At 33.1% G+C, this 15,935-nt stretch overlaps 1 protein-coding gene across 1 annotated transcript; it reads right to left on the reverse strand.

The window, feature by feature from the left end:
* Positions 1-9,213: 9,213 nt before the first annotated feature.
* Positions 9,214-10,791, reverse strand: LOC145639985 (uncharacterized). The gene is made up of 4 exons (XM_081691297.1): positions 10,527-10,791; positions 10,280-10,369; positions 9,935-10,090; positions 9,214-9,842 (listed from the first exon to the last, which is right to left on the reverse strand). The coding sequence occupies exons 1-4, from the start codon at positions 10,789-10,791 to the stop codon at positions 9,214-9,216; spliced, it is 1,140 nt and encodes a 379-aa protein (XP_081547423.1).
* Positions 10,792-15,935: the final 5,144 nt, after the last annotated feature.

Genomic DNA, 15,935 nt, shown 5'->3' on the forward strand with positions numbered 1-15,935 from the left:
TTAAGGCAAGAACATTGCAAGCTATATTATGACTTACCTTTGCAAGTGATAGGACGTAGGGCTGTTATTCCTATAACCTTGAAGAGGTCACTGTCCGATACCAGTGTTTCACGTTCTGGTCCAGACAAATCATTCCATGTACAGACTTTCACTGGCTGATCAATGATGAATATTAGGATAAGTGACTGTGAAATATTCACTGTTATTTATCTAAATAGTAGATGCAATTGCCTATGATCTATCACCATTAAGTCGCGTACAGAAGACTCCTTATTCAAAGTTGTAACAATCTTCCTTGGTTCTCTTGCTACATACAGCACAATAACAAGTATATCTACAACAAAGAGTATATATATATATATATATGTATATATATATATATATATATATATATGTATATATATATATATATATATATGTATATATATATATATATGTATATATATATATATATGTATATATATATATATATGTATATATATATATATGTGTATATATATATGGATTGAAAAAGCAGCTGAAATTTGTCGAATACCATGTCCAGCATCATCATTAGCAACTCTTGGAATAGAAGCAAGCGATTGGTACTTTGGAAAGATTATGTCTCCTTCAGGATCTAAGGATTGGATGACAGTTCTACTTCCTAGTACCATCTGAAATGGAAGATCTGATTCTTTCTGCCTATATTGTGGATCAAGCGGTCTGTTCAAGGCATTTGCAATGTCGTAATTGCCTCTAAACAGAATCACATTTTCATATGCTTCAACTTGATCACCAAAGAGCGTGAGCTTCATGCAATTTTTCTATTATATTACATAAAACACTATAATAATATGAAATCATATATCTACACATAATGATTTATAGAAAACATTATTTGCATTTGCATATGACATGTTTAGAATATACCTTGTCATCCTGTATTATTATATATTGGTATATGATCTTTTTTTCAGATTTTTGTGGCCGACCTTTTTCAGCAATATTGACCTTTACTTTATACGATTTACTTGTTGCATCAAGTTCATTAAGAAACCTTTGTTGCGGTGCCATAACAGAATTGGTTATTTCAAAAAGACTAATTAGGCATAACAAATTGAAAGAAACAAAACTTTTTTACAACTCTACATAAGGATTAGTAATAGCTAAGTAAAAATGCATTTGGTATAGAGATTACTACAGAATAAGAACCAGCTTCAGTCGTTACAAGATAAAATTGTATACAAGAATTGACGACATTAGCAATATTTACCAGAAAGATTAATCCGTGTTAATAATTAGAGAAATTGGATTTCTTAGCAATTCTGACAGTAATAATGCTCATATTTTACACAAAAGTTGATTTGTTTATAATAATTAGCTATAAACATCTCCCCCCCCCCCCCCTTTGTTTCTGGTTATTATTGTATCTACTCTACAGGAAAGCAATTTAATACATTGATTATAAAACCTAACTCCTAGGTTCTTAAAATAATATAGCCTTTAAAATTTTTCTTGCTTTTTAATAATGACAAAGAGGAGCTTAGCATTATTCATTTTGAAAGTAACACAGAAATGGTGGACAAATTGATAATAATATGTTTCATAGGCAATGCTATTTCAACACACTGACCATTTGTACTTAAATAATTAGTAACTCAATTCAATTCGGCAAGCATAATACAACAATTAAGCCAGTAATTCATGGAAAAACCCAGCCTGGTCATCACAATAATTAGATCAGTGCTAATGGGTAAAGACATGAATTTAATATATTCAAATTTTAATTATAAAGGTATTTGTAGTATCATGGTAAATCAATTTACATATATCTAAATTAATTCATCCTATATACTACCATTTTCCATATTAATACAGAACTAATTTTCTATTGCAAATTTTAGAATTTTAGGGTTTTGTAATAAACTAATTATTGTCTAAATACATGGTGCATGTAAATTTGGAATTCCAATTGATAAGTAACGATAACATTTTCGGTTAAAGCATAGGCAATATTAACAATGAAATCACATAAACAGCTTGTGTTCTGACAAAAAAATGCCTTTTTCCTACCTATAGTATCTAGTGTTCTAAAATAAATGCTATCATGTTTATAAATGTGTAGATTGATATTTAGTTAGCATAACATTTAATTCTCAATTTGACTATGAATTTCAAACAAGGAAATTGAAAAGTAAATACAGTCTTCATACCTGACAGCAAACAGAGGCAAAGAATATGACAGGAACGTTGGTGTTGGACAATTGATTATACTACTGAGTTCCTTCTTTTTACCTCTTTTTTTTTTTTAGATTAGATTATTACTCTAGCTTATGATGTTAATATGAGCCCAATTGTAGCAATGAATTTATAGAGGCTGGAATCTAGAGGAAGCTTAGCAAAGATAATTGTATTCAAAGTTACTGTGTAGGTAAATAGTAGCCTGCTGTATTTTTTTTGCTTAAAATCAGCATTCCATACTCCTAGAGTGACTAATATGATACTCTATGAATGAGTAGTATGTACTTTAGCTTAATATTTTACTATGTACTTCTATATATTTTCTTTAGGCTATTTACATCCAAAAATTATATTTTAGAGTAAGTTACATGTAATCTATATTGTTTATGTGTTGCGTTTAAAAATACACAACTCGTTATAAGCATACGTTAATTAGTAAATCTCGATTTATAATTCTAGTTGCCCTTAATTTAAAATTTACCATGTTTAAATGTATAAAATTTATGCTAATCATTTACACGTACTTCATGTTATTAGTTTATCGTAAAAATTGATATATCTTTATCGGACTATACAAACACAATCGAAAATTTTAAACTATGTTTGTACATGACCAGAAACTTGATAAAGTCATTTTTATTAAATTTTATTACAATTAACCAAATTGTATTTTTATTTGTTCAAGGGTACCTTAAAAGTTCATAGTCAAGTGATTTCCCTTAATTTACTCTCATTCACTTATATCGTCTTTTAAGAAAATCTTATAGATGTTTGTTAGTAGATGCATTCCAGTGAAATTTTTCTCTTTTTTATTTCTTTGAAAACCATGTAGCCTAATGTGAGCATACCACTTAGAAACTCTGTCACAACATTATTAGGTGAGACATGTAGCATGGTTAGAACAAACCAATATTGTCATTGCTATACTAAAGTAATAGCTATGCACTTATAATATGAATGTCTTAAAACAGACACATATGTGTGTACATTTATCTATTACAAACAGCCACTCTTAATTTTTTTCAGCAAGTTGTTTGCTATTACATAAGAACAAAAGATCATCTTGTTTTGCCATTCTAGAATTGTAAATTGGTTGCTGTGCCACTGCAAGTTAGAAAAATAGTCCAGCTTGATTAATTTCAGAATCATCAACTTCTTGTTGTAACACTACAATTTGGATAAACACTCTAGCTTGAGAAATACATTACTGCAAAGCTGTAAATGAATCTAAGAAATTTGGCCAAAAAGAAAAATAGTGTATTTTTTTTCCCTCACTTAACTCTGAAACTATAATAAGATTAGTAGCATACCCTCTTTTAAGCATGACTATATGATAGCACATTGTAGGAAAATGTTTCTTTTTTAAAGGTAAAAAAGGAAAAAAATATATATAAAAAAAAAACCAGGCTACAAATAGTATGGTAGTGTATCAGACAGGGCTTAGGATGGGAATGATTAGACTTATAACATAATGAATGTTGGCAAAGGGAATAAATACCAGTAGTATGGTAAAATATAAGGAGTCAGTGCCTGATTGCCTGATTATATAGCTGACTAAGTGCAAGCAATCTAAGTATGTCACTATAATGGGAGCCGAAAGTGCAAAATAGAATATGTCAGAAAAATTCCCCTGAATTCTTTATATGAATGATTCATTTATACCTGAAATTCATATATCAATTGAATCTGAAGTTTTATAAAGTGGTGAATAATGCCAAAACACATAAACCAGGTAGCCTTGAATGATTCTCCTATCATATCAGTAAAGATTCTGTTATTAATTGTTGTATCTACGTACTATATAGTATATAATAAAGGGCATAAATACTATAATTAGGACACAATAGAGGATATATTATGCATTACCTGCTGATGTGGCTATACAATCCCAGCCATTATGAGAATATGTCATAAGATATGACATTTTTAACCTGGCTAGAATGTTGTTGATCATCATGTGGTTCAGTGACTACACTAACATTAGCTGCCTGTTGAGCCCGCGAAAGTGCAACGTACAGCTTTCCATGTGAAAAGCATGATCGGGGGAGATAAATTGCAGCCTTACTAAGTGTTTGTCCTTGTGCTTTGTTAATTGTCATTGCAAAACTAAGCTTCAAGGGAAACTGTTTTCGCTGAAATTGAAAAGGATATTCTGAAGACGCAGAAGGTCTTAAGTTTATTCTCGGTATTAACACATGCTCTCCTTTGTTATGCCCAACATCAATCACACACTCAATGAGATTAGGAAAGAAGCGCTTGCATAATAGTCATGTTCCATTACACAGGCCTAATGATGGCAAAATGTTTCGCAGTAAAATCACTAGACTATTTACCTTTAGTACAAGCTCGTGAGGACTCATACCTCCAGGACAAAGCTTATTTATGAATTCAACAGGATAGATCGAGCAATTATCATCAATCACTGAATCATAGCTTCTATATATATGTGACTGCTTCTCCTGGAAATTTATCAATCAACACTGCATTTATAGCATCCACATCTTCATTCATTGGTGTTAGTATAGCTCTTGTTGTAAAAATATCTTCATTAAACGGGGGTATATCCATTTCTGGAAAAGCAGCTGAAGTCAATTGCACATTTTGTGGTACAGCAGCATCACAAGGTTGGATAATTTTTTATGGCAATTCAACAAATGCATTTTCACTTTCTTGCAGCTGACCGTTTCTAAGAGCCAATAAAAAAGAAGCATATGTTGGATCATGCCTAGCTCGGATATTTTCTGTTAGCTTGAATTTCATTAGCTTTGGCCACAAATCAGAACAAACTAAGCTGGCTGCAACTGCTTCTCGTTGGGTTTTCCGTGGCACAACAGGCAAAACTTGCCTGAAATCTCCCCCAAATACAACAGTTTTGCCACCAAACAACAATTTCGGGTTGCATATATCCCTTAGCAACACATCAAGAGACTCAACATTCTTTTTTTTTTTTTGCCATCGAGGCTTCATCCCAAATGATAAGCGTTGTTTCTCTTAGTAATGCAGCAAGGCTTCCTTGTTTAGGCACATTGCATGCAAGAGATTCATTGGTATCCAGGGGGATTTTAAAGCGTGAATGTGCAGTCCTTCCTAAAGGAATGTTGGCTGCAGCTATACCCGAGGTTGCTGTTGGCAGGAGAATTTTATTCATAAGTCTTATTCTGCATACAGAGCATTATACAAAAATGTTTTTCCTGTTCCACCAGATCCATCAATAAAGAATGCTCTAGGCTTTTGTTTTGTAACATAATCCATGATGACATAAAATGCTTCTAATTGAGCCTGGTTCAATTTATCTCTACATTCTAAACACAGCTGTGGTATTAGAGCATTTAGTGCATCCTCAATATCTTTTGTCCTGTGTATCTCATCATCATCTGGTTCTACTAATTGGTATAATCCAAATACAGCAAGAGAGCTACCCATTGACTCTATAAACCATTCAAGAGACTTTACAGTAAGATGTTTTACCTTAGCTGGATTAGAGGCATGCTTGTGTCTAAAATCTTCAAACAAGAAACTATAGTATTTCATCCATAAAGAAAGAGGGTCGCTAGGTTGACAAAAAATGAGTATAGTAGCAAAAAGCTTGTGAATTGCATGAGGCATCTGAATGGAACAACCCTCCTGTAAACATCGATCAACTTAATCATCTTCCTCCAACAGTCCTAGTTTTAATGCAGCTTGTTGAAATGTGTTACATAAGTGGCCATTCACTGTTCGCAGTGCTTCAAATGATTTAGGACCCTTAACATTGTGAAGCAACAGCCTCAAAAAATATCTCTCACCTTCAGATGGTCCAACAAATGCCAATCTTCCAACGCAAATATTCTTGTTCTGTCTTTTCTTCCAGCGCTTAGCTGATGCATCCCATACATAATGTTCACAAAATTCATTATACAACCAAATTGCTCCAAAACCTAGCTTAACATTCAACTGGAAAAATTTTGTTAGGCAAGTTCTTGAACGCTTATCATCTGACACCACTGATGTTAGCCACTCATGAGGCCTAACATTGATAGTCTGTGAGTTAGGTAGGTGTATAGGAAGAGGCAAAACCGGAGGATGCATCTCATACAAATCAAAACCACATATAACCGCCAAGCAGCTTCACAGGGAGAAACCCATCTACCATACTTGTAATCCCCCGTATTTTTAAATATGTTATAAATGAAATTTAATTTTATTTATAATATTATTTTGTATTTTTCCGTAATTTAATTTCAAAATATTCAAATTATTAATTAGGGTCAAAAATTATTTTGGTACAAATCATTTTATGACCCTTCATTCTATAATTTATTTCAATACAACTAAAGCTTAGTCCATTTCATTCATTTGGCCCATTAATTTTATGAGGCCCAATCTTTCTATTTATCCTACAACATTCTCCCCTATAAATACCTCATTAATCCCCAAAATTTTCCCGCACAAAAAGGTAGTCTTATTTTCTCCTTTATTTTATTAATTTGTATAATTATAATTATTGTTTTATTGGTTTTAATTTTATTGTTTGAAATTAATTTAATTAGTATCAAATTGTGTTTTGATGATTAAATTTGATAATTTCAGATTTTGTAAATTTTATAACCTAGGGTTTTTAATTATTGAAAATCATGATTTTAGGGTTTTTATGAACAATTAATTTAGGGCTTTTATAGTAATGATGTTTTGAAATTTTGGTGATTATAACTAATGATTAGTTTAACTTAATTCCAGATTATTTTGAACATGTAAATTCGTGTTTTAATTTTTAGATTTCCGTTCGTTAATTTTAATCCCGGTCAGGATCTGAACTCATCCGATTTTGATAAAAAAAAAAGTACAATTTTCCATGTAGAAACAACCTTCTCGTGGTCAAATTCAGCCTCTAAATATGATTTTCGGGCACTTTTTTATTTTCACGAAGTTTTTTTATACTTAAAATATTATCCTTGAGTTTGATTAATAAAATTAATTATTTTTAAAGTTAATTAAGCACAATATATGTCTTTATTGAAGTTTTAAGTGTTGAAAATAGTTTCTAAGTACTACTTTTGATATTTTATAAAGAGGGTTTAATCACCCATTAAAAAGGGAGATTATTAGGGGTTTTTAAATAATTTTCAGATTTTTATTAAACTTTAAACTTGCTGTAATTTCATGTATAAGAGTGTATTTTAAGGTTTTTATGAAGAAAATTTAAAGAACTATATATAAGCCTTTAATTTTAACTAAAAGGAAGGTTTTAAAGTGTTGTTTGATTTGGATTTTGAAGGTTTTAAAGTAAGTTAGTATTGCTGTAAATTTGATTGATTGGGTATTGATTGTGATGTTATTGTTTGGTTTAGGAGAGGAGTTTATTGAAGGTGATTTCTAGATAGTAAAGTGGCATACCAATTCATTTATTCAAGGTACGTACGAGTTACGAAACCTTGCCTTTAGATGCATGTTTAGGGATGTATCGAGAACTTAGTATGTATCATGTATAGGGATGAATAGGTTAAATTGTTTAGTTATACATTGTGAATTTTCGTATGACGTGCACTATTCTATATTGCAAGTATTGTTTATGCTCTAATTATGCAAGGTGCGCTTAGAGGCAAAGGTATGTGATTGGTGTAATGATTAATTTATTACTCATTCATGATTATGTAAACAGGATGAGTAAAGGAAGAATTCAAGTCTTATAAGACGAAGTTAAGGTTTTGGGGTGCCTTATGCACTCAAGGTGTTTATACACCGAGGTAGTTAAAGGAATAAATAATAAATGTTGTTTGTCACTAATAAATCAAGAATTGAAATTGGTAAGTTGTTTTACTTGATTGATGTGATATTTGATTGATTATATTGTTTTGTATATGAGTCATCACCAATTCTAAACTTGTAAATCACGTAAATTGCAAGATGGATGAGCAATAAAACTCTAGATTTGTGCACATCTGAAGTAATGACAATCAGGGGTTGGGGTACACGGGGTATTAGCCTTGCACTTTTCTCGAGGCCGTCTGATCTACGAGTCTCTTATTTCAAATATTTTTCAAAACTAGGAGTTAGGTGAGATCTCATACTAACTACGGTCACGGAGTCGCGCCCGTGGTCGTTGGATGTTTATTGATGTTTCCGAAAGGAGGCATGGAATATTTCTTTTATTGATGTTCCAAATGGAGCATGGATTGGACAACCTTGTCTATTGCGTAATCCAATGAATAAAAATAATGATTTACCTATTATTAATTAATGGAGTCTTAGTAATATAAATAGTTGAGTCATGTGTCGAGTATATAAACTAATGATGCGTGATGATTGATTATTAGTAGCATGTTAGGGATTTCTTTTATGTTTTGCAGCTTGTATGTACTCAGCTTTGCTGATTGCGTGCTTTGTGTGTCTTTCTTTGGTCATGGCTTCCGCCTTTCAATGACCCTGTGACGATCCAATCTTTACACTTGTAACATTGGGGAGCAGACTCATCACAGGTGTTTACATAGTTTGGACTTGCATCAAGGTGGTGGGATTTTGAGTGGAGAGTTGGTTATTGTTCGCAGTTTATTTCTTTTCATAAGTTTGAATTTATTTAACTCTGGTTTTATTTATTTGCTACTTTTGTTGGGTTTTGAAGAAGGGCCTTAATGGTTCCAACTGGTAACACTTAATTTGGTTTCATTCGTTGGTTTTGAAACTTATTTATATAACTGAGTTAGTTTTTCCGCTGCTATTTTCTGATATAGCCTTAACGTTTGAACATGTGGCGGTGGAACGCCAGTAATTCTCTTGGATTTTGTTCAGGGTACTCAGAGGTTTTAAGAGAGAATTATTGGGGTGTTACAAGACTGATACTGCTGTATTTCATCATGAACAGGTATGTCATCTCCGGACTGCACAACATTAAAGGATATCTCATCATGCCCCTTATAGACATACATATAGGTACTAAACAGTACATTTAAATGGCAATCGAAGTAGGACAATTAATAGGGATTATGGAATCACCCATCTATTATCCATAGGAGTTTTTCAAACGATGACAATCTCTTCTGAATTCTTCCTTCGATACATTGGATACCCATCTGAGTTATTTCTTATTTCATCAGAGAATTTCTTAGGATAACCATACTTGCAATGACCCAGGCTCTCTTTGTGTTTCATACAAGGACACTCTGGGTTGAGCTGACCACAAGGACCGTGCATCATATGCTTGAGCACAGTTTTCCTAAGATAATGACTGCTAACAGGGGGTATTTCAGCACACATAAACTTGTCAAAGTCAGTAGGACACTTGATCTTATAGTCTGACTTTAAAATAATGAGGAAATGGGCATGAGGTAAGCCTCTTTTTTGAAACTCAATAACATAGATCAATGCAGCTACCTCTCCAAACACCTTTTTTTTCTTAATCAAGTGTTTCAAAGCAAGCACTTTTGCTCTAAAGACTCTTGCAACAATATCTGGTCTATTTTGTGCCTCTTCTCCTACAGCAAGCTGCTGCTTAATCTCACACCAATTAGCATTACTTGTCATTGTCACAAATAAATCTGGCTTCCCAAATCTCTGAACTAATGACATAGCGTTTAAATATCTCTTTTTAAGATCCCGAGGACCACCAATAAATGTTGGAGGTAAGATCACCCTACGACCAACATTTGCTGCACAATTTTCTCCAGATTCAATAGTGTCAAGTATTCCTTGATAAAGATTAGCTCTTATGGTTTGCTGATTTTTACGAAAAAATCCAAACGTGTATTTTCCACCTTAACATACATATCGACAATATACTGTTGGAAACACCTCCCTGCTCTAAGTATCATATTATTGGGACGACACTGAAGCTTGTACGCATAATATTCCCTAGCTGAAATTTGCCTATCAGATTTTGATGAACCTCCATTGGCACCTATACACAAAACAGCAATAAAAAAGACAAGAAGTATATAATCTCATTATATACCTTCAAGTGTTGCATTTCATGTATCGACCTTTCATTGGCCTAAGGTGATTCATCTCTTACTTAACATATAGCATTCCTATAAAAGGCCAACATCTAGTATTCTTATAAAAGTCACCAGTTGCAGAAGGCACTTACGTCTAGCCTCCTCTTCCAACAAATCCTCAGTGGAATGTACAATGCATGAAGAGAAAGGATCTGGCTGAGTCTGCAGCTGTTGTGTCCACCCTTAGACATTTTTTTAAGACCCCGAGTCCAACCACAGTCACCATACGGAAAAACCAGTGGATATTGCAATAATGGATCGTAGCATCCATAATAATGCATAATCCTATGAGATGAGTTTTTCCCCGTGTAACCAAAATGTGAAGACTTTCTGATTCACTTGAAGAAGTGTTCTCTGGCCAAATGACAACAACTTCATTAGTGGAAGGAGCATTATAAACGCGCTGATCTAGCACTGTTGTCTTAATCAGCATAATCTCTGTAGATTCAGTAATTGAAATGTCCTTTAATGATCGAAAAAATCTAGCATAGGGATTTAACTCGGTAACTTTCATAAGAACAGCCAAGACATCTTCCCTTAGTTTTGGGAAACAACAAAGACGTTTTTCAGCCTCCACCTGACCATCATAGAAATAAAGCAGCATATATTTTGGCCCCTCATCCCCTGGAATTAAACTTGAAAGGTTATGATAAATTTGGACGTGCAACTTAAATACACAGATTCCCTTTTTTTTTGGCATCCGTTTTGCCACCCAATGATGTGAAAGAAAACATGTTGTTATACAACCGTATATATCTTCTGAAGTGCTTTGCATCTTCATCCATAGAGGTGAAAAGCCTCACCAACTTAGGAGGGTACTCATTTGTTGCAATCTTATCCTCACCATCACAGCAGCAGAAATGTAGTGTCTCAAAGGCAAACTTAAGCGCCCCACACTTGCAACACTAAGTAGGCTCGGGAAGCTGGTAAGCCTCTATAGGCAGTTTCTGGCCAATCATAGCATCAGGGACCTCTGATTACCATACCATATTTAGAAATATTCATATATGTACTCAAAATTTGAAAAGAAAATATTTATATAGAGTAAGCAGAGGTCAATATCAACTTAGGCCAATATGTACTCATATAGAGTACATATATGAATATTTCAAATTTATGAGTACATATATGAATATCACCTTAGGCCAATATGTACTCATAAATTTGAAAAGCAAATATTCATATATGTACTCATAAATTTGAAAACCAAATATTTAGGCAAGACTGTAAAACTGATATTAACTGCAATTACTTATGATAGGATGCCTAGTATGAGGTATCTTTGCACGCTTAGCAGCAGGTCGTGTGTGAATCCTAAAAGAAGTAGTTCATATGATTGTAATCATTTCTTTTACTTGTGAATAACTTAGATCACTCACTTTACACGACTCAAAATTCAGAGAAAGCTATCTACGATGCTGCATACTTTGTTTACATAATCCAAGATAAACATAGAACCTATACAGAGTTATTCAATTTCACAAAACGCATTAATTCTCATTAATGCCTAAACAACCGCAAACACTTAGATGCAGGACCAAAAAACTACTCATCTTAATTGCATATCCATGCTATACCTTTCTATTTCACTCTGAGTTTCAGTCTGTAAATTCCTTAGACGTTTAGTGTTGTACCCACCAGAAGATGATGGTTCTCGTAAAAATCAATCTACAGCACCATTTTTTCAAACAGAGGTTATAAAACACACTAGAATATCATTGCAGTAAATTAAAGACATATTACAGCACTTACTCATATCTGACTTAATATGCTGGTTTCATCTACTCAAAACCATAATTGTTCAGAACAGCTACTTTAAAGAATTCCCATGAAATAGATGACTGCAACAAAACAATCTCTTTATTTACTAAATAAATCAATAATAAAGCAATCAACACTAACTTAAGAAATCTTGAAAATACACTGTAAAATAACATAACATATATTATATAAAGGCAAATCGATTACCAAATCCATACAAAAATAGAACAAACTATATTATATAATTCAATATATAGTTAAATTTAGATGCATAATCCATACAAGCGAGGCAATTATAAAAGTCATTACATTACATAACTGGTTATATACTTAAACCTAGATTGATAGTTGTTACTCCCAACAGAGAGTGATACATAATTAATTATTACACATATCAAACACCATAGTCTACTAAAGTAATATAACATAATGACCAAGCAAAATAAGCCAAACAACACACATGCACCATCCATTTTTTCTAGCCCTACTCTTAAACCATCTAATCCTTAACAAACTTTGCACGCTTGAAACAGCCATCAAAATCCTCAGGCACTGGAAACACTGAGCGCATCTCACAATCAGCACCAGCCACAGGAGATGTCTCTGCATAAATGTGGCGCAGAAGACGCTTCTTAGGAGGCAGAACTGGTGGAATAGATACAGACACCTGAAACTCTTGTCCAAGAGGAGTAAGACAATCTTTCTCGACAAGGACTGTAGAAGGTTCAAGTTGTTCTTTAATTCCAAGCACACGCTCCTTCACACTTATATAGCTCTCCCTTTCCAAGGTACACAAGACAGCATCAAACCTAGCCGTTGTTACCTTATATTTAGCATCAACTATGACAAGGTTAAAGACATCAGTGAGGTAGTCAACAGCCTTTCTAGCAAGGCTCTGCTTAGCTTCAGCCACTGTTGAGCTATAATCACTAAACAAGCATCGAAATCCTACGCCATCTCGATGAGGCATAATAGTGAACCATGAAGTGTACTTCTTGGCAGAATGCTCAATAGTCTCAATTGGAGTACACCTTATATCAACAGCTCTAAAGATAGCTCTTAGAATAACAACGAAGTCTACAACTATCTTCTTATGTTTGCTTCCAAGATTAGTAGGAATATCTTCATACATATTGATTTTGGGCTCTTCCCTCTCAATACGCTCAAGCTCCTCTTTCTTAAACCAAAACAACTGACCACAGCGCTCATACATTTTCTTCCTTATATAAGTCACATCCTCAACAACTATGTCATACTTCTTCATAAGATCATAGACAGCCTTTCTAGTAGCCACCTCACAAGACTCTTTTACACTCTTAGTATACCCACCAATATAAATAGAATTGATGGGACCACAGTTTGTCTTAATAACCACACAAGCAATGCTTCCAGGTTCATCAACAAATTGGTAATCTGGATCAGGGAAGTTCAAATAACTTGTAATCTGCTTTAAGAGAGGACGGAAAGGCATCACTACTTGTGTGGGTGGTAAATCCATCACCTGTAAATAGGGGGAAATTCTTAACTTAATTTCAAATAGCAGCCATTACAATATAGCCCACACATGCAAAGAAAAAAACCATTTTCCTAGTAGCAACAATTAGCCTCTACACCACACATTACAAATAACTTATTTTTTGTACAAAAAGAGCAATAATTCGTTTGATCATCTTAAAAAAATGAGTAGCTCTCTTATTAAGACTATCATCCAATTAAGCATATATCATAGCTATAACTATATATCCTATTGCTAGAAGGATTTACATAACCATACAGCAGCATACAAATACCAACAATTGTAAACTATAACCTAGGCAATGTATCCATCACTCTACATCATGAGTTCTAAATTGTAAACGCAGCTTCTTATTTCTCTACTTTCCCATCCCTCCCTTGCAACACACCAAACACACCCTCTTTACAACATGAATCACCCAACTGATCGAAAAATAGGAAACAAAGGCAATAACAAAATCACACATGAAGATTCTATATAATGACCACCTATTATACTCACCACATTACAGAATAAAGCACATAAAAATCACTCCCAAACCAGGAAAACGCACACAGAACATGCTACTAATATAAACCAAACAACAACACAAGCAAACACATCCCAAGGCATGTATCTCCATACCATATAAGCATATTTTAGTAAAGCTATGTGTAACTACCATGATATAAGCACCATAGACAAATAGAAAAAACCCAAGCAAAACATATACCATCAATAGGACCTTCTCTTGAATAAACATAACATAAACAAAGAACATATCAATACAAGCTAAACACCTTCAATCACAACCAAGCAACAAAAGCAAACGCAAAATATCCATAACCACATAAGAGTAATGTATCATGCTATGTCCTTGTCATACTCCTGTAATGCATAGGAATATTCGATGTCATGGATAATCATATTTCCGATATAGCAAATACTTGGTAGCTCTTGTATGACAGAGTCCATATAAAGGTTGTTGGTTAAGCAAAGACTACATTAAGAAGAATATAGCTTCCAAGTAATTCGCAATAGCTAAGTTACCTGATTAATTCTTGGCTAGAACTAAGGATTTGTTGTATATCTTTTCTATCAAGTCTGAGTGAAAGAAAACTACAGAACATTAAATTCCAAAACGCAAAGAACAACTTTTTTCAAAAAACAAGGCTGCCTTATAAATATGCAAGCACCCAGAAACTTGACTCCCCCAAGAAAAAAAGAAAAAAAAAAAAGAGCTAGCTAAACTTCTATATACTGAACTACTGAAGTAAATTAATAAGTAATACTCATAATAACACTAACACAAGAGACCATAGTACATATTCAAACCCATGTTTGGATGGTCAAATGACCAAAATAGTAACACATAACTTGACCCCCTAAAACAAGGAGGACTATATCACCATAAGCAAGCAACCTCACTAACTTCCCCCACTACCTTTAATTTCCCCCTCTCCCTTATATTTTTCCCTTTTTTTTTGAACCAATAATAATCAGTTTAATAAAAAGGTATCCTGGTCTTTAAAAATAGCAGATTTTAAAAATAAAATCCACCTAATCTCCTCCCCCTTTTTTTCCCTCAATAATAAATATATACAAAATCCCCCCCAAAAAATTTACTACCCACCATTTCTCTTATAATTAATTAATCTAATTTCCATAGTAGTAAACAAAAGGATATCCCACACATCTAACTAATCCAATTTCCCTAGTAAACACTAAAAAATGGACAGCCTCAAATAAAATTCTTAAACACCCTAAAATTTGATTATGAATTCGTTAAATAACATTTCGCTATAACTTTTACACAGATATAAATCAACAAAAACTAAATTGCCAAGCTGTTATTGTTAAAATTTCCAAATTAAATTGTTATGATATAAATCAATAGAAACTAAATTTCCAACTCTTATTGTTAAAATGTCCAGATTAAATCAAAACTAAATTACCAAACTCTTATATTGTTAAAATTGCCAAATTAAATTGCTATAATGGTAATTACTCCTTAATAAACCCCCGTAATCAACACGCTATATAATGCCAACGATATTCGCATTATAGTGCTAATTAATAGAACAAGAACATGTATCTATTATCAATGCTTGATTAATAAAACCAGAACATCAACAATTTGATTAATCTATACCCTACACAATACAACAAAATTAGATAGCAACTAATCTAGAAAAACTTTCAATCAACCAACATCTCTAATTTTTTTTACATAATCGAATCCAACCTATAGAACACAACTAACATACATCCTAGCTTCTCTAAGCCTTCCAATTTAGCTCGTAAAGGAGCCACACGATCTTCATAGATGACACCATCCACACACAAATCAGAAGAGCTACTGAACCTGCAAAATTTACCCATAACACAAAGTCAAATACAAAAACAACAAAGAAGAGAATACTTAAAAGAACATCAAAGTCAACGACAGAAGGAAAAGAAAGAGGATGATATTCCCTCTTTTTTTTTTTTAA

The sequence above is a fragment of the Chenopodium album genome, chromosome 7 (genome assembly GCF_948465745.1).
Source record: "Chenopodium album chromosome 7, dcCheAlbu1.1, whole genome shotgun sequence".
NCBI classification, from domain to species: Eukaryota; Viridiplantae; Streptophyta; class Magnoliopsida; order Caryophyllales; family Amaranthaceae; genus Chenopodium; species Chenopodium album.

What these genes read in the sequence shown, in the direction of transcription:
- LOC145639985 (XM_081691297.1), bottom strand. Translation starts at nt 10,791, where the DNA reads ATGCTGCTTTATTTCTATGATGGTCAGGTGGAGGCTGAAAAACGTCTT. An exon ending in GCCAGAGAACACTTCTTCAA is followed by an intron (nt 10,370 to 10,526) that starts GTGAATCAGAAA and finishes AAAATGTCTAAG; the next exon opens with GGTGGACACAACAGCTGCAG. An exon ending in TGTTAAGGTGGAAAATACAC is followed by an intron (nt 9,843 to 9,934) that starts GTTTGGATTTTT and finishes AAAATTGTGCAG; the next exon opens with CAAATGTTGGTCGTAGGGTG.